The 20072-nt window shown below is 44.5% G+C and overlaps 3 protein-coding genes across 5 annotated transcripts; 1 reads left to right on the forward strand and 2 right to left on the reverse strand.

Annotated features, from left to right (window-relative positions):
• Positions 1-2044: 2044 nt before the first annotated feature.
• On the reverse strand, positions 2045-8569 carry LOC136461492 (TOM1-like protein 9). The gene is made up of 10 exons (XM_066460756.1): positions 8055-8569; positions 7055-7133; positions 6310-6408; positions 6109-6222; positions 5859-6001; positions 5119-5200; positions 4501-4586; positions 4034-4267; positions 3219-3727; positions 2045-3033 (listed from the first exon to the last, which is right to left on the reverse strand). The coding sequence occupies exons 1-10, from the start codon at positions 8153-8155 to the stop codon at positions 2321-2323; spliced, it is 2160 nt and encodes a 719-aa protein (XP_066316853.1). The 5' UTR covers positions 8156-8569; the 3' UTR covers positions 2045-2320.
• Positions 8570-8943: 374 nt separating this feature from the next.
• Positions 8944-12150, forward strand: LOC136461494 (uncharacterized). Of its 2 annotated transcripts, XM_066460760.1 has the most exons (8): positions 8982-9007; positions 9041-9518; positions 9646-9977; positions 10421-10760; positions 11037-11185; positions 11269-11362; positions 11602-11673; positions 11785-12150. In XM_066460760.1, exons 1-8 carry the CDS (start codon positions 8982-8984, stop codon positions 11827-11829), a joined length of 1536 nt encoding a protein of 511 aa, XP_066316857.1. In that variant the 3' UTR covers positions 11830-12150. The 2 variants fall into 2 exon arrangements, with proteins under 2 accessions (XP_066316856.1, XP_066316857.1); XM_066460759.1 differs by having other exon boundaries at positions 8944-9518.
• Positions 12151-12558: 408 nt separating this feature from the next.
• On the reverse strand, positions 12559-19253 carry LOC136461493 (transcription factor MYB3R-1-like). Of its 2 annotated transcripts, none has more exons than XM_066460758.1 (12): positions 19028-19253; positions 18101-18221; positions 17950-18004; positions 17794-17851; positions 17324-17418; positions 17045-17148; positions 16488-16616; positions 14442-16077; positions 14043-14209; positions 13807-13897; positions 13082-13273; positions 12559-12873 (listed from the first exon to the last, which is right to left on the reverse strand). In XM_066460758.1, exons 2-12 carry the CDS (start codon positions 18214-18216, stop codon positions 12739-12741), a joined length of 2778 nt encoding a protein of 925 aa, XP_066316855.1. In that variant the 5' UTR covers positions 18217-18221; positions 19028-19253; the 3' UTR covers positions 12559-12738. The 2 variants fall into 2 exon arrangements, with proteins under 2 accessions (XP_066316855.1, XP_066316854.1); XM_066460757.1 differs by having other exon boundaries at positions 19023-19253.
• Between the last annotated feature and the right edge of the window lie 819 nt (positions 19254-20072).

Genomic DNA, 20072 nt, shown 5'->3' on the forward strand with positions numbered 1-20072 from the left:
ACATCTCAATCTACTTTGTAACATCCATATGAAACACTTGCAACATACCTCTGAAATATCTGAAACACTTAAAATATACATTTACAACGTAGGCGGAGGGGGTCGTGGCTAGTTGATTCCGGCCTAGGGGTGGGACTGTGGGAGCACCAAATTCTTATTTTCAGACAAATTCGAATTTGGTTCGAAATACGGAACACCATATTCAAAATCAGAGCAGAAATGGTTTAGACGTTTTTCGACAGTTTTCTACTTTTAATTCGGAATATCCCAAATTCGAAATTCAGTTTAAACCGAATTTGGCCCACTAGAAGTCCAGCCTTAGAAATTGTATCTTTTTCATACGATCTCGGATGAAGATGATTTTATATAAAAAAAATATAGCTCTCGACGAGATCTCCAACTTTCTAGTTTTTATTTTTTTCATTTGAACTCGTTAAAATATTCAAAAAAATAAACAAAGTTTCATCATTATATTAATCGCGTACAAGCGCATGTTGCCTTATAAAAATCATATCTTTCTTATATGGTGTCAAACAGAGATACTTTTTATATGAAAGTTGCAGAACTTGTTAATTGTTATGTACTTGGTCATTCACTTGTTAATTGTTATTCACTTGGTCCTACGGGTCAATATTCAGTATTGATTTTTCGTATACCAACCGTGTTCGGCATAATTCCGCTCGAATTAGTTCGTTTTCGAAACTCTCGGTATTCTGTAAGTTCGTGTTCGTTTTTGTGTCCGGCTTTACCACTTTCGCTTTCGTTTTCGTATTCAAATGTAGAAGTAGAAAACGGTTGAGGGGTTTTCCGACCATTTTCATCCCTAGCAAGCACCACCAGGCCGACGCATGCGGGTGGGAGCGGGCTGACTAGCAGAGTTGGGCGCGCATGATGTGTAGGAGAGAGAAGCGAGCGGCACAGGCTGGGAGCACGAGATGGCAGCACCAACACCAACAGAGGCAGGTGTAGAAGGCCGCGGCGGGGCGGAGGCATGGTGAAGAGCGACGAAGGTGGGCGGCCGCGCTCAGGCATGGTGGTGAGGAAGAATGGCGGTCGGCCAGGCGCGGGGAGAGAGCCGTGGTGGAGCATGCCGCGACAGTGCCGGCGCGGCGGTGCGGCCGCGATGCATCACGCCGCAACGGTGCGGGGAGCGCGGCAGAATGGGTGCGGGCGCTGCGGGGAAACCTGAGGAATGGGAAAATAAGAACGAAGTCTTCCGTATTTTTTTTAGTTGTTCGGCCGGCGTCGCGGCCCACCAATGGCGCCATCCGACAGATTCCTATTGGATCAGGCGCCCTGACCCAGCATTACCATTACCGATTTTGGATAGGTTCCTTTGGCCATTATACGCTGAATGTTTTCATATGGTTTACCATCCTCTGTGCTGCAAACGTTTAAACCGTCTTTTCGCAATGGTTAAAAGACTAGGGCTTGGCCCTAAAATTCTAAAAAAAAAGTATAGCAGTTTATAAATGGTGAGAGGGTGTTTGGTTCTTTAGTCGCTCCTAAAATTCATATCACATTGAATATTTAGATACTAATAAGGAGCATTAAATATAAATTAATTACAAAACCAATTGGTTCCGTTTGCTGGTCTGAAATTTGGCTGAAACTGGCTGAAAAACATTGTTCCGGCTGAATTATTGTGAGAGAAAAACATTGTTTCGGCTGAAAAAATAAGCCGAACAAACCGAATATGGGGTAAGCCGAACAGGGCTAGATAGAGGCTAATTTACGAGACGATTTTTGTTAAGCCTAATTAATCTGTCATTAGCATATGTTTATTGTAGCACCACGTTATCAAATCATGGACTAATTAGGCTTAAAAGATTCGTCTCGCAAATTAGTCGCAAGTTGTGCAATTAGTTTTATAATTAGTCTATGTTTAATACTCTATACATGTGTCTAAACATTCAATGTGACAGGAATTTTAGGAACGTCTACGGAACCTAACAAGGTCTGAATACATCATACTTCACTATATCTACACTTCTTTCTTTTTCAGAAAGAAAGGTAACACATTCCCTAAAAGAACAATATCGCAAGTACGTACTGCACACCCTTTATTGAATCATCATTTACGGCCAACGTTTCCTCTTGCGCGTGATCAGTACACGCACACGGTATAACGAATCCAATGGGATCAATAGGATCACAGCGTGGGAATAAAGAAAAAAAAAAAGGACCCCAAAAAGCTTATACATTCTGATAATGTTACAAGTGTAAGATCAAACAACATGAAAAATCACAAAAATAGGGGAGACAATATATCAGAAGGCCCAAGCCGACGCTCCCACTCCTGCTCCTGCTCCTGCTCGTCTCATGATGCTTTCTTCGTCTTGGCAATGCTCAGGAGGTCACCGAAAAGCTTGTCTCCGGGCTTCGTTGGCTTCATTGGTTGCCCCGTGGAGGTTGGCGCCGTCGTAGTCTGGTACGACGAGCTCATCCCCATGGACGAGTTGTCCTGCACCGAGAGGCCATACATGCTCTGAGACAGTCCATTCGTGCCAGGGTACCCATACATTCCTGCCGTCCCCTGGTTGTTATAGTAGTGTGCAGCAGCCACAGCAGGATGCTGCATGTACCCTGCCAACCGACCACCATACATCGGCTGCTGCTGCGGCATTGCTCCGTACTGCACGACTGGCATTTGTTGCGGGTACATCATGACTGGCTGCGATCCGCCATACATTTGTGGTGGCTGCATGCCACCGAACTGCATGCCCATCATGAATGTCGGTGGTAGCGAACCGAACTGCTGGTTTCCGAAGCCTGGCTGCATCTGTGTTGCGGCAGCTTGACTGGGTTGCATCCCTTGTTGAGGCAGCCTGACTCCTGGTTGGTTACTGTACATTGGCTGGCTTTGTGGAACTCCCATGTGGTTAACTTGTGGTTGCAGTGGCTGCTGCATGCTGCCGATCTGGCCTGGCCCTGGGAGAGGTTGCATGCCTCCCAAATGGCCATTTGGCACTTCATTGCTCGCCGCTGGCTGAGCCTCCCAAGGAGGTGGCGGAAGGTTTCCACTTTGATCATCTACAAAGTTTGGATACTATCATCACATTTTCTCCGGACAGAAAAAGAAGATTCATATGAATACAGAGAGTTCTGGTTGAAAGACAGAAATGATACAGAAGAGTGCACATTTAAAAATCATTAATAATTAAGCAGTACTTCAGAAAGATATAACAGCAAAGTAGAGATGAGAATTCTTGCCATACCGTAATTCAGTGTTTGCTCTGGTGGGGGCGCCGCCAGGCTGGCAGCTTGACCATTCCACCCAGAACTAACGTTGTTAAACTGGGATGCTTGATCATAAGACGTTCCAGGGTTCACAGCACCCCCATTTGGATAGAGGGCCGCCTGCTGCGGAGGCTGTTGCGACTGGAAAGGCTGCTGAGTTGGAGTGTTGTAAGGCTGTGATCCTGGAATAAAAGAACTTGGATTGAGACCAAAGGGGTCAGCTGGTTGAGCGTTGCTGTTAGCGGTGCTGTTTTGTGAAAATGTGTCGACAATTGCTAGCACATTTTGATTTGATGAAGTAGAGTCAGCAAGAGGATCTGTGACAGGAACAAGAGCAAGTGAATTTTGTGCTGTAGCAGGGGCAGGGGTATCATCCCAGCTCAGAAGATCAATGCCAAGATCAGATTTTGGTGCTGAGGTTGCTGCGCCATTTGACACTGGTGGTGCTGGAAGAGCTAATTGCTCAAAAGGAGATTGGTCACTTGTACTGTTACAAGACAGATAACATGCATAAAAGAGGGTAATTAGAGAAGTCATGTGGAAAAACAATTAAATAGAAAGAACAGTAAATTACAAGTATGGCTATTTCTATATAGCATATATGAACAAAATCTTGTGGACTGCCTAGCTGCGAAGGTTGGCATATTACACTATTACTTGCTGAACCCAAAATGATCATCAAACGCTACTTTTGAACTTGTTCCAGCATGTACGAACAAAACCATACATGCATGTATTAACATAATTCTAGACGTTATGAGAATTAAGCATATGAACAGTGAGGGAAGCAAACCTTTGATTTGGTTCTTTTGCAGCATCTTGGCTTGTGGGTTCCTCAATATCTATGAGTCCCTGCTCCTTTTTAGAGTCCTGGTTTGCCGAATCCTCGGTCTCTACAAGTGCTTGCAAAGACTTTGGTTTTTTCTCCACTCGAACTGCAATACCTGCTGCTATTGCATCATGTTTTGCTAGAACACGCTGTAAATCATCATTCAGTGCGAGCCCCTGCGACATAAGTTCCTCATCCCTGCAGAATGTAGCAAGCAACATTATACCATGAGCACAGCTATTGCCTGGTTGTCCTCGCATCACTGATATCTGCATCTCACTGCTATTGCTCAGTGGGCCAAACGAACTGACAAAACAAACTATGGAGGTCATCTGTGCCGATTTTAGAAGCATATCCATTCACTACCATAAGATATATCGCACTAAGAGAACTTCAAGTATTAAAATGAAGTTCAGAAAAAGCACACTCACGTGGTAGAATTAACTAGCTGCACAACTCTCTGCTTGTAAGTGCGGCATTGATCCACAAGTTCCACAATTACCTCCTGCCTTAGTCCCTATGTGCATAGCACGTAAAAAAAAACATAATCAATAAACCTTCACAAATTAAGAGGAGATTATGACTTATTAGGAATATAGTAGGGCACTATTGCTTGAGTATGACATAAATACTGGGAGTAAACCAAGTAAATTAGAAATCACACGGGAGTGCCCAGCACGTAAATTCAACCACATAAGAATGTTCATAGACATAAAATTGCAGGTAGGCATGCTAAAAATTATCTGTGTGCATCAGTATCAGCCCTTAGTACTATATACACACTATAACCCAGTACAAGGTAAGGTAGCATCTGGTACGTGGTACATAACATTTAATGGATAAAGATGCTCCATAGTTGGCAAACTGTAAAAAATTACAAGGTCATTTCTAAAACTAAAACTGGTCAGCAGCTGGCACAAATTTCTCAAAACAAAACAAAATGGAAGATTCTTTTTATGTACATAAACCCATAAGAATGGAATGCTTCACTGCTGGTTGAAACTTCAAAATTTATACAGGCAAGAGGTCAATGTTTGCTAGTTTGGTACCTCTCTGTTTCCAGGGTCTAAAGCATTCAGCATCTCAGCAAGTACATCCATAATACCACGAGCATTCTGAATCTCCGACATGCTGAAAATATAGGCATTCATTCAGTATAAACAGTCATGAAAACAACCCAGATGAATTATTCTCAAGGGAAATTTGTATGTGCTATTGGGCATTTGCTGCTTTGCTCGCATGATAGCCTAAACTCAATAGCCAGTGGCATACACACAACTGTATCTCTTCTCAACGTGCCGACTAGCCCTCTATCCAATAAACAGAGTAACAGACTATGCAAGGATAAAAAAAACTAGCTATAATGTCTTAACGTCAGAATATGAACAATCATCTGGATATACTGAGAGAATAGTACCCTCTGTTCTTGAATCTACTACCGCTAACAGCTTGAGTTTTTTTTTACATGAATGCTCATGCTATCTTGAGCGCATGAAGCAAGTCAATGATAAATCATCAAATAACAAGCAGAAACTAGAAAACATGACAATATAGCAAACAATTTTCTATCGTTCCATTTAACTTCACACCACCTCATAACATGAAACCAGACCACAATCTAAAACTAGAAATATCACAATCATTGCACACAGTATTCTACTGTTTCATAGATTATATGATATGATAGTAAGAGACAGTAGCGAAAGAATTAAATGCTAGGCTATTTAATTGAAGAGAACAGATAGAAAAAGACATCGACACAGAAAATGAAAAATGTAAAAAAGCGCACCTCAAAGCAGGAAAATCATTCACAGCAGAAGATTCTGCTTCATCCTGTTGGTCAGGACTACGCGTATTCCTTGCTGCTTGAGACTGACCATTAAACAAAGGTGCAGGTTTCTCGAGTCTCTTGGGGAATTCAGCTCCAGCACGCTGCCGGGCAGAAATATAAGATCATAATCTTGTCAAATACACCACAAACCAAATGAGCTAATTGAAAATGTTGAAGCAATAAACTGAGTCGAGCTTCAAAATTATACCACCAACTCATGGTATGCTGCATAGTATTGTGGATATCTTGCACGTGTTCCCCCAAATGCTTCTTGCCATGTATCTATCAGCACCAATACCTTCTCTTTAACACGAGGATCAGACTGTAACATGAAAACAAAACGCCATCAGAAGCCAGCAGTTCATTAGAATAATGAACTACAGTTTTGCAAGCATGAAGCATATTGAACCTTTTTCTTCACTATCTTCACCATCTCATGCAATATATCTCTCTCTGCGACATGCATGTGAAGTATATCCCCACAGTTTTTTATAACAGTTTCCAACAGCTGAAATAGAGAGATATCATCAGCAAGACAATGCTTATATTTTTGTAATAGCTAAATATTAAAAAATCATCATAAAAAAATTATTCGCTACACGTTCAGTGCCTCATACATATCCTGGACCTCTACAAACATAAAAAAAGATAACAGAGGTATTGAGCTTCGACAATTCAAAATTTATAGGGTGTTAGTGTTTCTCTTAGGTGGTTTTAACTAGGAAACAAAATGTGAAAGTTAACATTATCAGAGTCTGAAGAATAGACTAAATAGTAAAAACCAGCCAGCAAGATCTCCACTATGCTCAGTTATGCTGATAGCATCACAGGATGCATGGGTATGATTGCATGAGTAATTGCATATGCAATGAAACATAAGAAAAACGACAGGGACATAAATAAATAAATTGGAACATGGCTGAACATAGAAGAAAAATGCAACACATAACTTAGCAGAGGATCAGGTGTTTTTGATTTGTGGAAGCAGGATACAAAAGGACAAAAAAAATATTCGACAGTTACCAGTACCAGAGGATCAGGTGTTCGATTTTGTGGAAGCACGATACAAAACAACAAAAAAATCTTCGACAGTTACCAATAGCCTACCACACTTTAAGACATAGAAGTAAATGACAAGTCGCAGATAGACTTACAGTTAGTGCAAGAAGTTGAACTTTTGGATTCTTGTGGCCAATCCGTTTCTTCAGTGCCTTGACAACATCTTTCGATTGCCTGTTACAAGCATGGATGTGGACAATCAATAACTGATAACCAAACGACAGCATAGCAAAGCAAATTAAATGGGCTTCTGTTCAGGGGAAACAAAATGAACATGAGGAACCTAGTGCAAGCTATATCATTTGAGTCCAGTAGAATGTTTGATATTCAGTCCCAATTCTCGGCCATGAATCAAATTAAAATCAAAGTGCATTCATTAGTTTGAACCAATTGCCAGCAGAATCAGAAGCTCAAATGTATTGTCATAAGTTGAATCAAAACATTTGGATTGAAAATATGGAGACAGTTTACACTATCTTCCCCGTATCCCCACTGGTCTAGCTCACTGCTGAAATTTTTTGGCCATTTGTAAAATCATTTGTGGATATTTTCCCTCATACATGCAGCAAGCTGTGATTGATCTGGAAAATAAGGTTACAGTACCCTGTACTGGCAAAACCAGGGATTGCCCAATTATGACCTAATCAACAAATGGAGCATGGAGCACTGGATGGCCAAACCAGGGATTGCCCAATTATGATTGAACAATGATGAGCGAATGAAGCCCCCTCTATTGTACGATCGGAGACTACTGACACTTTTTTTTTCGCTTAAAAGACATGAGAATGCAAACGGAGCAAGGCAGATAAATTGCAGAGTCAGAAATGATGATCCTGGCAGAGACACCCGTGGCGGATAGTTCCGAATTCCAGCAGCCTAGAGCGCCTCTAGCTGGAACCTAACTCCGAGAAGGGCGAGCGCGTCGGGAATCACACGGCTCCACAGCACAAAACCACATTTGATCGCAGGAGCGATCGAGACGAGACGACCTCTATCGGCGGTAAGCATGGAATCTCGCGGGAGGGGGTAGGGAATCCGGTGGTGGAGCAGCCCGAATCTGGGACGGATCGGGGCAGGGGGAGAGGGGGTCCGTACCCGGGATCGCGGTTGCAGATATCGCAGATCTCCATGTTCTTAGCCCAGTCCGGGCCGATGAGATGGTCGCTGGTGGCGCGGTCCACCATGGAGCCCGCCATGGCGGGTGGGGTGCCGGCGGGCCGGCGGGCGGGGAGAACGGCCGGAGGGCGGGGTGGCCCCTGCTGGCCGATTGGGATCGGCAGCGAGCGCTCGCCCGTGCTCGAAACCACCCGCACCACGCAGGTCGGCCGCGCACCTCTGCCTCTCCCTTTTTTCCCTTCCTTTTCTGCCCCCGCCCTCCCTGGTTTTGTGCAGAGAAAATTAGGTAGCTGCACCCACACACAGTGGCCCGCTCGCTGATGCTGGCCGCCGCACGCCGGGCGGCCGGAGGGATGGAGAACGTGCCTGCGGGCTGCAGCGGATCGGAGATAGAGACGGAGATGGGAATGCCGGTGCGCGGTGGCGGGCGTGGATGGAAATGTTCCGTTCGAACCGATGGATCTGGCTGGCTGCGAAAGCAGCGGCGTGCGTGAGCTGTCCAGTCCAACGCGGACGCGGCGGAGGAATCCTCTCTTTCCAGTGGGGTTTTTCGTCCGTGCCCGTGCGTGTCACCGAATCTGAACCGGACGCCGGTGCTCGTGGGAGGGACGACGACGCGACGGCGACCCGGCAGCCGCCCGGCCCTCACTTCCCTCGCGCCAACCCAAGACCAGCCCACCAAAACCCAACGGGAACCGCCACGCGGGCCGGCCCAACCCGCCAAAAGCGACAGTAAATAGGCCCATGCCTGAAAGCCTCACACGGCCCACTCCGCCTCCTCACCCCAGGGCCCACGTAGCAAGCAGCCCGCAAAACCCCCATCTCGTCCTCCTCCGTCCCACCCCGCGCCGCCGCACCCCGAACCCTAACCCCCTCCCCTCGCCTCCCCAGTGCCCCCACCCAACCATGGCGGCCGCCCCCTACGACCGCGAGGACGGCCTGCCGCCGTCGGCGCCGCCGCACGCGGCGGCGGACGCGTACGACCCCAACTACGTGCCGGACTCCGTCAAGACCTTCGTGGTGCACCTGTACCGCCACATCCGGGACAAGAACGTGTACGAGATCCACCAGATGTACGAGGGCGGCTTCCAGCGCCTCTCCGACCGCCTCTTCCGCGACGCGCCCTGGCCCTCCGCGGAGGCCGTCGCCCCCTACTGCGACGGCGACCACGTCTTCCTCCTCCTCTACCGCGAGCTCTGGTACCGCCACGCCCACGCCCGCCTCTCCCCGCTCACGGCCGCGCACCGCGCCGAGTCCTGGACCAACTACTGCGACCTCTTCAGCGTCGTCCTCCACGGCGTCGTCAACATGCAACTGCCCAACCAGTGGCTCTGGGACATGGTCGACGAGTTCGTCTACCAGTTCCAGAGCTTCTGCCAGTACCGCGCCAAGCTCAAGACCAAGACGGAAGACGAGCTCAACCAGCTCAAGCAGTTCGACAAGGTTGCTACTACTTTGAAATTATTACTATGTTTCTTTTTCTTGCCGGTTTTGCCAGTTGCTTGCCCCCAACAAAGTCCCAAGAAGTGTCAGTGAATGACTGCTCTCCCCCAATCAAATGTACGTGCAGGCCTGGAACGTCTACGGGGTCCTCAACTACCTGCAGGCGCTGGTCGAGAAGTCCGTGATCGCGCAGATCCTCGAGAGGGAGAAGGAGGGCCTGGAGCAGTTCACGGCCACCGATGGCTACGACTACGAGGGCGGCAGCAACGTGCTCAAGGTGCTCGGCTACTACAGCATGATTGGCCTCCTCAGGATACACTGCCTCCTCGGGGATTACCACACTGGCCTCAAGTGCCTCGCGCCCATTGACCTCAACCAGCAAGGGGTCTACACCATTGTCATCGGGAGCCACATCTCCACCATCTACCACTATGGCTTCGCCAACCTTATGATGCGCAGGTGTGGCATGCCTACTTCTCTGATCACTATGCTTGGACTACGGATGTTGGAACCTAATGCATTGAGATTTGACACATATAGCTTAGTTGACTAATTTAAGGGGATTGGTGTTGCGCATCATAAGGTTGCAACACTTTGAAGGTTTATATTACATTCTGGTACTCAGAGCGATAACATCATCAGCTATTTTAGTTCATCTGCCTCGCTACCTAAGCAACGCTAAATGCTTTATTTATGACCATATTTACATTCGTCCATCTAGGCAAGGCAGCTAGACATTTGAACCAGTAAATTTAATTGCCTGTAAGATTTATACATGCTTTCTTGGGTTGGAATCCGGCATCTGCACTTGTTTTAGATCTAATCTGCCATGGAATTACCCAATATGTTAATTCTGTTTCCTCATATATTCAATGTTTTTTTTTTTGTGGGGATAAATCTAGGTATGTTGAGGCCACTCGTGAATTCAACAAGATTCTTCTGTATATCCTCAAGTACAAGCAGTACCATCAGAAGTCCCCTCAGTATGATCAGATACTGAAGAAAAATGAGCAGATGTATGCATTGTTGGCAATTTGCCTATCTTTGTGCCCACAGAACAAGCTCATTGATGAAAATGTTAGCACCCAGCTGAAAGAAAAGTATAATGACAAGATGACAAAGATGCAGAGGTATGATGATGAAGCATACGCTGCTTATGATGAGCTATTTTCGTATGCTTGCCCCAAGTTCATTACACCATCACCGCCAGTTCTGGACCAGCCGCTAACAAACTATAACCAGGTAATTTTGCCTCATAATGTTGCTGTACATTAGCCTCATCAGTTTATTTTTGTTTTATAGTGCCTTTCTGGTTCATTGCCAGACAGTAAATTTACTTTAGCTCATGGCCTACTACAATTGTTATATTATTGTACTCTTATTTTACAGGATGATGTATCTATGCCCGTTAACTATTGCTTTTTACTACTTTAATACTATTACTGCTTTTATATTCTTTCCTTCATCTCTAGGCTCTAGCCTACCCCAAGGTTCTAAAAGCTTTGGTTCCTGCAACAGGATGCATACCGTCTTCAGTTGAAGTTGTTTCTCTATGAAGTAAAGCAGCAGCAGTTGCTTTCTGGGATCCGGAGTTATCTGAAGCTATATTCAACAATAACCATTAGCAAACTTGCCCAATATATGGAAATGGATGAAGCAACACTAAGGTATGTACAATGTAATTTACACTTCTGTTGCTGATTCCTTTGCTGGTTTTGTGTATGATAAATTAGCTCAAATACTTGGACAGGTCAATCCTGATGACATACAAGCACAAAATGCATGCAGTTGACAGTGACGGAAAGATAGTATCGAGTGCAGACTTTGACTTCTACATTGTTGAGGTAATGCTGCTTGCTTATCCTCTGCTCACATCACTTTTCTGTATGCGGTTAGAAAACCTCTGTTAATATGTGGGAGTATTTTCTCTTCAGGTTTTTAGCCTTTTTTTGGTGTTTATATTTATATTGTAGTATTTGGGATTAATTGCCACTTTGTTATGCCTGCAGCTTGTTCTTGCTCTGGTTTTGTAATACTTGCTACTCACTAGACTTTACATACATATATGATGCGCAATATGCAGGATGTTATTCATGTTGTGGAGTCCAAACCTACCAAGCGTCATGGTGATTACCTTTTGAGACAAATTTTGAAGGTATTCACACATCCCAGTTTCTGTCAGATTACCTCATGTAGGAGACCATTCCCTTTTCAATATTTTCTTTGTTGCTGCTGTCGAATCTGACCTGTTTCCCCTTTGCGGCAGTTCGAGGAAATGATTGGTGAACTGGAGAAAGTACAGCTTGACTGAACCTGATAGCGATCATGGAGAGAAATGACACCGCTTCCTTTTTGCTAATATAGGAAGAGGTGTTTATGATGGATGTCATTAGCAAGTTATGTTTGTGCCTTTTGTACTCCCATGCGACTTAGTTGAACAACCATTGTTTTTTTTCTTCTTTTTGCTGAAGTCGACTTTGAAAGCCCGTTGAGGCCATTAGCTGAGTCGTGATACTTATTTGGGTTGCCCAGGTGCCTGAATGATCTCATATCTTGGAGTGGCATGCAAATTGAGTTGTGCCCGCATGTCCTAGCTAACAAGGATCGGTGCCAAGCTGAACAAATTTGTACCTATGGGTATTTAGATGCGTCTCTCGTCTGCACAACAGACTTTCGTCTACCCAAAACTCTTGCCAATTTTTCTCGTGATGAAATGTGAAATATTTTCAATTTCAACATAAATCTTGTGAAAGGCAAGACTCGACTGTCTCACCTGATAAAACTTCGGGTCGGGTGGCCATGAACAGACCTAATTGTCTCTAAATTAGCTAGTTATTGTAACAAGAAGCTACATACATCAATCAAGTATAACAAAGTAAAATGGCTGAATGCAAAATGTATGAACTCGAAAATCGCGAGGGCATTATCGGACCGGTCTGCGCGCTGGACTTCGGAGACCGCGTCACCATGTACCAAAGAGTGCCAGGAGACATCTCCAGAGTAAGCAATCAATAATAATTTTAATTGAATGATAGGGGAAGTTTCAACAGTTCAATGATACTGCTGCCTTTTGGAAGCTAGTTTCTGGGCTGAGACTGTACGCTGACATAATGGTAAACAGTACAGAGTAACGAAAGAACAATGATCTCTAGGAACATATACATGTACATACGGCTAATGTATAATTATACCATATCTGGTGTATCTCTCAAAATTCTACCTATCGGAAACTTCTCAGGTTGGGGGAGGGAAGAATGGGTGAGCTAACAGATCTCCCGAGACAGCTGCCAAATTTCTTATCTGTTGTTCTTGCAGGTGTGGAAGATTCGTCGAAATCCAGGACTCGCGCCTCCGCCTGCAATATTAGCTGGAATTAGAATGCTTGATCTTTAAAGACAAAACAATACCATACTGAGTTGCAATCAGCTCCCCACACTATGTCCTGAAATTGCTATATCCACATTTGTGATAATTCAGACAGATAAACAGTAAACTATGGTTTCCAAGAGAGATTGTTTCATGCTAGTCAAATTACTAAACTATAACCAGTTGACGCTACGCACCATGATTTTAGTCTGTGATTTTCTTGTCACTGGCTCCTTGCCATCCGTATTATCCTTGTTTTCCTTATCAGAAGTCCTGTCGCCACTTGCTAGCACCTCACAGGCCTCCACTGCAGCAGCAGCACTGTGCTTACTTAAATGCTTCACTAATCCTAACGCGTCATAAGTTCTGTCTGCTGGGCTGACAAAACCCTGGAAGGAGCATATGGACACAAATAAAGATGTTAACCAAAACAAACAAAAAAACAGCAGTCGCTAGTCGCTAATCACAAAAGATGCTTCTCTTGCACAGTTCAAAACTAAGATACATAGGAACTTTTGGGATTTACTTAAAGTTTGAACTAAACCTAGAGATATGGATCGAATTCCCATATCCAATCAAACTGTAGAGTTAATAGCATGTTCCCCCCAATTATAAGCTGACTGCAAAAGGTTTATCTATTTATGAGACAATGGCTGCAAGAAAATAAAAAAGAATATGAAGGAAAGGAGTGAAGAGAGGCAGAGGAAGACCGAAGTTGACTTGGGTAGAGGCAATAAAAGGAGACTTGAAAGGATGGAATATACCTAAAGACTTAGCCTTAGATAGGAGTGCTTGGAAGACAGCTATTCACGTGCCTGAACCTTGATTGCTTCTGTTGGGTTTCAACTCTAGCCTACCCCAACTTGTTTGGGACTTAAAGGCTTTGTTGTTGTTGTTGTCGTAAGGAAAGGAATGAATTTACCTGAAAGTGCATGTGCATATCGATATACCAAGGAGACTTCCATGCAGATGGGGATTCCAGTCCTCTTTTGACACCTGGGGTATCAGCCAATCTGGCAAAAGCAGCAATTCAGAAGAAATATTGACAAAAAGAACCTGCCACAGCTTAGTTTCATATACACTGAAGCCTGAACTGATTAACTAACAAAAGGAACAGATAATTCAAACAAAGGAACACTAGTGAGACCAGTATCTTACAAGTTCACATATTCGTAATCCGCGTTGATACATGGTGATGATTTTTCAACAAGTAGTTCCGTAGGCTTTGATTTTGAACAAATTACTTCTTTACAGGATGGCTTTGCACCATGATCAGCGGCAATAAGGTTATTGCTGCTGTGCTCAACAAGAATCCGTACAGGTTGCTGCATTAAAAAAATACCGGTAAGAAGAAATCAACTGGAAAAAGTACATAGCCAGTTGGCATGTCATCAAGATGCATTTCTGGAGGCCCCAATCTATGTACGGCTCAGAAAATATGGCTACTACCAATCTATGTAAGACTCAGAAAATATGGCTACAATATTTTCTTTCATAGGAGCATGGTTACTACCAACTGGCTAAGTATCACCAAATAATGTCTTTAAATGTACTTACTATATTGTCTTGCAGATCAGTGTTAGGATTTGCAACATTTGGTGAGGAACGTTGCTCCTCCACAAGTCGTTTGTTCCCTGCATTTTGTGGATCTTTGGCCTGTTCAGATGCTCCATCTGAGTTTTCCTTGTTAATATTAGAGAATTCAAGTTTCTTGTCTAGATGTTTAAAAGAAGGTTGCTCAGCACACACAACTGATTCAGTAACAATGTCTCCATCATTGGTTGCATTCATGGAACATGTGGCCGTGATCATATAGGAGATATCTGTCACCCCCTTTGCAATCCCAGATTTCTTCTCAATTCTTTTATCTGGAGTAGGGGACAATAGACCTCTCTGTCTTTTCTTCATTATTGATGGTGTGCATGGGAAGCTTTCAGCAGCACTCTTTAGCAAATCTGGGCTTTCATCATGTGTTGGAGAGCCCCATAATCTTAAAGGAGTGGGGACATTCATGGTCGACCGCATCCACTGCCTAATCCCAAGGGGACTAAATTCTTGCAGATCAGCAGAAGTTACAAGATCGCAACTGATAAATGGGACATCCAAACCAGGGAATCGAGGAGGTTCATAGAATAGAGCTCCCTCACCCTTCTTTTCATCTGGCACAGTCTCAATATCTTTCGATAACTGTTCTTTTGCTGTAGTGGCCACAGGTTCTTCAGCATCTGTCGACTGTTGACCCCCGCAGTTTGTAATGCTCTCAGTCATTGTGAAAGCCTCTGGCCTGTCATCACTGCTGCCAGGTTTAGCAGATTGATCGCCATCACCAAAAGAATTGTTTGAACATGTGACCAGCTCTGCTTCACAGTCTGGCATTTCTCTTGGCTCAGATCTATTTTCCGGTGCAACAGACAAACCATCTGAACATATAAAAGAGGGAGAGATTGTCTCCAACGGCATCGGTTCATACACAGTTTCCATCACACTGGATGGATTTGATGTGTGTAATGGGTAGGCCTGTGTCAAAAAATTGGTGTCCATTTTAGAAGCATCTGGGTGATTTAATCTTGAAGAAGCATCAGGGTCAACTGTATCTCCTGAAATAAGAGTTTGCAAAGAAACATCTTTCCAAAGTTCGGATTTCAAACTTTCAGCATCAGAGATTAAGTGCAGTTTCTGCTCAGCGCTAGAAACACTTGATAGCACAGAGACATGCATTTCCTGTGCAACAACAAATGGCACCATAGACTTTTCTTGATTTGATGTGCTACAAAGAGTTTGATCGTCTGCAAACATAGAATTTCCTGATCCTTCATCCATATCCATCTGCAGGTCCATTCTTTGAGAAAAAGATGAAGGAACATGGTGGTTCTCATCAGGCAAAACAGATCCTACAGCCTTTGTGGAAGGATAGCATGCCCCTTGACACAAGGACGAGTGAGAGTCTTTTGCTTCTCTCTTGTTGGCATCCAAATTTACTTGTAAATCAGAGCTCAAGGCCATGCTAGTGTTCTGAGCACTGCAACCACTATCTCCATTGTTTTGTTGGTCCATAGCCGATAAAGAGTCGCATTGTGCAGGATATTCAATCAGAGGGAGGCATGGGACTTCTGAAAGTAAGCCAGAAGATATGTACGAATCAACCTTTTTCTTTACTGAACTGTTCCAGTGATTTTTAATTGCATTATCCGTCCTGTAGGGGAAATAGAAATTACAAATTCAATGATTTTGGTAATCTAAAGTAGTCCATTGGCTAACAATAAGAGTGATTTTTCCTTTAAAAAAGAGTGATTTATGCAATAGTAACATGTAGCTCAACTAGATTTGATTGCAAACTGAGAACACCTTTGTGTTACAATTGGCAGTAAAGCATAAGCAGATAATAGTGTGTCCTCTTTGCTCACTGCAAAAGTTCACCAGTATTACTTGATACAGAAGAATACATGTTGATTTCCAGTTTTAACTAACACATATTGGTTTTCAAATTGACACTGCACAATATGACATTTATCAGAGGTAAAATTGTTCCTGGAAAAAATAGGTATAGTTTTACAATCATATGTAAAGCTTTACCGGTGGATATTAAGGAAAACATATAGTTACCTTCCAGGTAAAAATTTCGTCAGTTCAGCCCATTTATTTCCATACATCCGATGAGCATGAATAAGAGTAATCTCCTCTTCTTGTGTCCATGCCTCCTTGTTTATGGCTGGGTTAAGATGATTGTGCCACCTGCATCAGATAAGCTAGTCCATAGTTAGAGCAACAGCAACTACAGTTATCAGCATCAACTGAGGTATGTAGATACATATTTATTGTGCCCATAATTGAGTGAATTTACAAAGGCATACTTTATGATGCCTAGAGCTCAGTGTGTTAACAAGACATGAGATGGTTCAGTAAGATTGCATTTTTACAGTTTAAAAGGTTAATATTTAGTAATGCTTCTACTGTGGCACTGCTGTCATTGGCTTACAAAACAGCTAATGCCAATAATCCTGTGAAAAAGCATCAGAGGTCAAAGCAACACTGTGAGCTAACATTTGCCATTTCTTTATTGAACATGAAGTATAGACTACGGTTGCAAAAGGGAAAAAGAACTTTTCTTAGATGCAAGCCTGATGAAACTTGAAGTAAACAAGAAACTTGCTGCGGCATACCGTTCCCGGCATTGTTTTCCTATGCGTCCAGGCAAAGCTTGAGCAATGGCCGACCATTTCTTTGGCCCATATTTGTTTACCATCTGAACTATGATTTCGTCTTCCTATAAACAGAAAGAGAACAGGTTGATATTAATATCTTGTGTTGAATAAGTGATCATAAGATGCCTAATCAACAAAGACGAAGCCATTTTATCCCAAGCAAGTTGGGGTAGGCCAATTCTTCGTCAATGTTAATAAGAAATAAAAACAAAATAGAAAATCCAATAGGATGCTTACTTCTTTAGACCATGGCCCTTTAACCAATTCAGGATTTAGAACCTTTTGCCACCTGTGCAAACATTGTACATCGGTTCTGTCTGGAAAACATTCCGCTGAAAAAGTAGAAGGCATTTTGTCAAGGCTTGGATTTAAGGCAAGAGACAGAGAGAGTTTCTTATTGACAGAAGTGGAAAAACGAAGGCATAAGTTAATGCAACGAAGAAATGCTCTCTTTTTTGCAAGAACATATAGAAGTGAGATTTGAAGATATGCAGCTTGGTAGATGTTGCCTCGTTGCAAGCTAAAGATAGTACCGAGCATAGATTTATATAGTCATTCCTGTTTGCACATACAGAATTCCAAAACTGGAACAGAAGCTCAATAGAAGCAGAAATGATGAAACACAAGGCATGACAGAGTTGATATGAAAGTGAGTAGAGCAAATATACTGCTTCATCTTCTACATAGCATCGATCCATAAATAGTACCTATCTTTTTCCAGTTTTTCCCTTGGTACGTCTGAACCGCGCGGGACAATATAGCATCCTACATTTAAATAGCAAACACGCACCATATTAGACATTCAGTAAATAAGCCAAGCAAAAAGAATTTGCACACGCAGCATTAAGGTTTGTTTGGCATACCTCTTCGGGTGTCCAATTTCCTTTGGTCGAACGCCGGGTCGGGCCAGTTGTCCTCCTGAGTGAAGGTAAAGGGCAGATATCCATAAGAAATAAATCAGTACTACATACTGCGAATGCTTATTTATAAAGAAAAAAACTATGAGGCCTTTACCCGTTGAGCGACCGTTGTCTCTGTGGCTCATGGCTAATTTCCCCTTCACAAGGAGCTGGCGGGATTCCAGGATCCTCTCCACCCTTCTTTGGAGCTTTTGCTTTGTCACTCGGCATGATTACTACAAGAACGTTGCATTTGCACACGAAATAATTTTACCATCATATTGTGGATTATCACATATATAACAACAGAAGCCAAATAATCCCCTAGATTGACAAGAAAATCCAAAGCCAGGCATCATGAACCTAATACTGCATTTCTACAACATGCTACCCACCCACCCACCCACCCACTCCTCGCCTCCCCTCTCCCCTGTGATATGCTACATCGAGATCCCTCTGTTAAACTAAGGTTATCGTCACGATCCCGTCGACTCGCCCAACACTCAGAGGCAGCGCCGATGAGCAAGCCATCCGACGAATTCACGATCCCCCTCCCTCCCTCTTCCGAGCAAGAGGAACCAACCCCAGATCATCTTTCATCCTGCCAACCAGGGGCCGATCCAAGGGGGGGCTGCAGCCGTCCAGCCCAACAGCCCCATCACAGGCCAGCCCAAGAACCTTCCACAGGCCAGATTGCCAGAACCCCTACATCCAGAAACCGTCCAGGAGCAGCGCCCCTCCCGTACTCCCATCCCCGTCCGGCGTCCGCGTTGCGGCGCCCGATTCCCGTCGCGCTCGGTGCCTCAGCCACTCCCGCTCTAGTCCCGCCGTCCGCCCCTCCGCGCGCCCACCCGAGCTCGCGCCACTCCGGCCTCCGAGTTCGGCGTCCGGCGTCCGCGGCCGGCCGTCCCGACTCCGCCCTCACCTCCGGCCTCCGGCGCTGCCACCTCGAGGTTAGCCCCCCTTGGACCCAATCCTGGATCCGCCACTGCTGCCAACGGAGAAATAAATGGAAACGCCGCGGGATGGGATCTCACCTCACCTCACCCACCGTCTCGGCGTGGCCAGCGAGCAACTCCGTCGGCCGAAGTCGGAGCCGCATCCAACCCCGCGCCCAAGAGCGTGCAACCCCCGCGGCGCGCGGCGAGAGGCAGCGGAGTGGGAGGCGGCGGCAAGGTCGCCCGGACGGCCCTCTCGACCACCGACGCGACGACGCCTTCGCCTCGCGTCCGCCTCGGAGGTTTCAAATTTGGGGGAGGCGGAGGCGATTGAGGATGGAGTGGAAGTGGAATGGATGCTTCCAGGGCAGCCCTCTGCTTTGCTTGTTTGAAGTGTTGTGAGAGGGAGTCAGGATGGACGGCGGGAGATGGTCACCGGGAGGAGCCGACGCATCGGGGCCGTCCGTACCGCTGACTCGCCTGCCACTTGGGCAATGTTTGAACGCCAACGGGTGGGATACCGGCTGGGGCGGGTGGGTTGCCCGCGTGGCAGTCGTATTTAACTGGCGTTACCGGTTCTTTGGGATTTTGGAAATGGGGTTAAAAACCGTGTTTATGGTGCGGTAAATAAATCTATATATCTACATTTATATCTAGCTATACTATATCTATCTATCTTTTTATACTGCCCACCTCATGTAAATACATGTCACCTACACCTCATGTAAAATTGATAAATACATGTTGCCTAGTAAATTTCTACCATCTCATGTTATATTCCTTGATGTTATTTAGAAAACAGATGTAACGTCGGGAAGTCATCCATTATATGTAATCAATAGGTCTAGATTGATATGGCTGACGGACGGGTCTAGAGTGACATGGTTGATACAGAATTCACACGATATTCCATTGAGCCCGTAATATTTGAAAAGTTTTACCTAAAAATTTTCATACTGTTTATATCAGAATTTGAAAAAATAATGCGAAAATTCATAGGCTTCCAAGATTATGCCAGTCAAGAAATCGATTGCATAAGGATCGATATCAGTTGATTCAGATACGACTCTAGAATCGGATCTCTTTGAATGACGTCAGCAGATAACGATGACGAGCTACGGTTGATGCCAGAAAACTATATATTGGACT

The sequence above is a fragment of the Miscanthus floridulus genome, chromosome 6 (genome assembly GCF_019320115.1).
Source record: "Miscanthus floridulus cultivar M001 chromosome 6, ASM1932011v1, whole genome shotgun sequence".
NCBI classification, from domain to species: Eukaryota; Viridiplantae; Streptophyta; class Magnoliopsida; order Poales; family Poaceae; genus Miscanthus; species Miscanthus floridulus.